Below are 1,659 nucleotides of genomic sequence, written 5' to 3'. Positions count from 1 at the left end.
TACACCTCCCTCTGTACAGCATGTAAGTGTGTATGTGTGTGTGCGTGAGAGAGAGAGAGAGAGAGATGGGAGTTCGGGGAGAGGGGGAATAATTGATTAATTAATGAATGTGATGGCTTGCAGCCCCTCTAGGAGATTCCTTGGATCTGACAGCTGTTAATCAATCTCCGCCGAGAGAGGCAAAGGAGGCACAAAGGTAAAGCACTTAATTGCGTGGGGGAAACGATACAACCCCAGCATATAAAACACATCCTTAAACATGACTGTAGATACCAGCGAGGCTGGGGGACAGCTGGGATGCAGGCAGAGTGAGCACAGCCTAAGAGATGGAAGGTGTGTGAGAAGGGGGTGGGGTGGGGTGCCCAGAATACATCTGTTATTCCAAGGCGATGCAAGTGCCCACACACACACACACATACGGCAAAAGGAAGGGGTGCACCTCTCCGAGTCTCCTTTTTCTTCTCCCCCTTACAGAAATATGGCCGTGATGTTTGTCCACATGGATCCCCGCCAGCAGCACCTGAGGACGGAGGCCTCCGGCCCCCCACATTCCTGACAATCCATCCCTGGCTCATGCAAATGCACGCAGAAATTCAAGCTGCTGCTATGGATGGGATGAGACACTTCCAGGCTCCAGGCAGATGCATCTCAGTGGCTGAGCCTCGCCTCCTTTGCGAAGCACCAGAGGTCGCTCTGGTTGGCTTAAAGCTACTTTTTGCATCTTGGGCAGCTCAGTCTGATCTTCTCTTCTTGAGTTTGTGGAAAGGGTTTTGCATGTACTAGGGAGGGGTGGTGGATGAACTGGTTGTTGGGAAATCTCTCTCTCCCCCTCCGGTTTCCCGTTGATGGCCATATGATCTGGCACAAGGAGCCTGGAGCTGCTACGCCGTCACCAGCTGAGTTCTCAAGTGGAGAAGAGAAAGGAAGGCAGATATATATACACACACACACATGCATGCACACACACTTTCTTCCTGATCATCTCCACCCCTAACACATCTGCTGCTGCTGCTGCCGCCGCCACCGCTGCTACTGCTGTTCTCTCTGAAGTGTGAACAAGCCCAAAGTATCTACTGTAAAGGCAGCAAGTATCTTGTGGAGGAAAGACAGAAGAAGCCGCAGAGCTGAGCAACTTTGGACGGAGTTTGCCATCCAAGTCAACAAGTGCTTTGAAAGGACAGGGCGTCGCAGTGGAGCATCACTCAAAGGGCATCAGAGTTGGGACCTCCGTCCGGGTGGTTGTTGACTCCCCAAAGTCTTCCACCATTACCTCCAAAAGTGAAGACGATTTCTTAACCCTGGCCGCCTCCAGGCTAAGCCACAAAAAAAGGGTCATTGGGGCCGCCATTGGGGTGGCAATGGTGTTGGTTCTCCTGGTGGCCATTCCCTTGCTGGTGCACAGCTCCAAAACCACCTCCCACTATGAGATGCTGGGTAGCTGTCGTATGGTCTGTGACCCCTACACACCGCAAACCCACGGGGCAGCTTCAGCGGAGGCAAGCCAGGAGTTGGCCGTCATCTCACCACCTCCTTATGCATCTGGAGGAAGAGGAGACCAAGGAAGGAAGGGCAAGTCTGGAATCCGTGGGCCTCCAGGACCTCCGGGGCCACCTGGCCCCCCGGGCTCCCCTGGAGAATCAGGGAGGCCAGGTCCTCCAG

General features: G+C 53.9%; 1 protein-coding gene across 1 annotated transcript in view; it reads left to right on the top strand.

Annotated features, from left to right (window-relative positions):
• Positions 1 to 1,358: 1,358 nt before the first annotated feature.
• Positions 1,359 to 1,659, top strand: part of C1QL4 (complement component 1, q subcomponent-like 4) — a 35,571-nt gene continuing 35,270 nt past the window's right edge. Inside the window, exon 1 of the mRNA XM_015405877.1 lies at positions 1,359 to 1,653. Within this exon, the coding sequence (XP_015261363.1) occupies positions 1,359 to 1,653 (295 nt within the window). The remainder of the gene's footprint in view (positions 1,654 to 1,659) is intronic.

This window comes from Gekko japonicus, unplaced genomic scaffold (assembly GCF_001447785.1).
Source record: "Gekko japonicus isolate JY-2015 unplaced genomic scaffold, Gekko_japonicus_V1.1 scaffold246, whole genome shotgun sequence".
NCBI lineage: Eukaryota > Metazoa > Chordata > Lepidosauria > Squamata > Gekkonidae > Gekko > Gekko japonicus.
The sequence above is the reverse complement of the archived record's forward strand: the minus strand, read 5'-3'. Positions and strand labels throughout refer to the sequence as shown.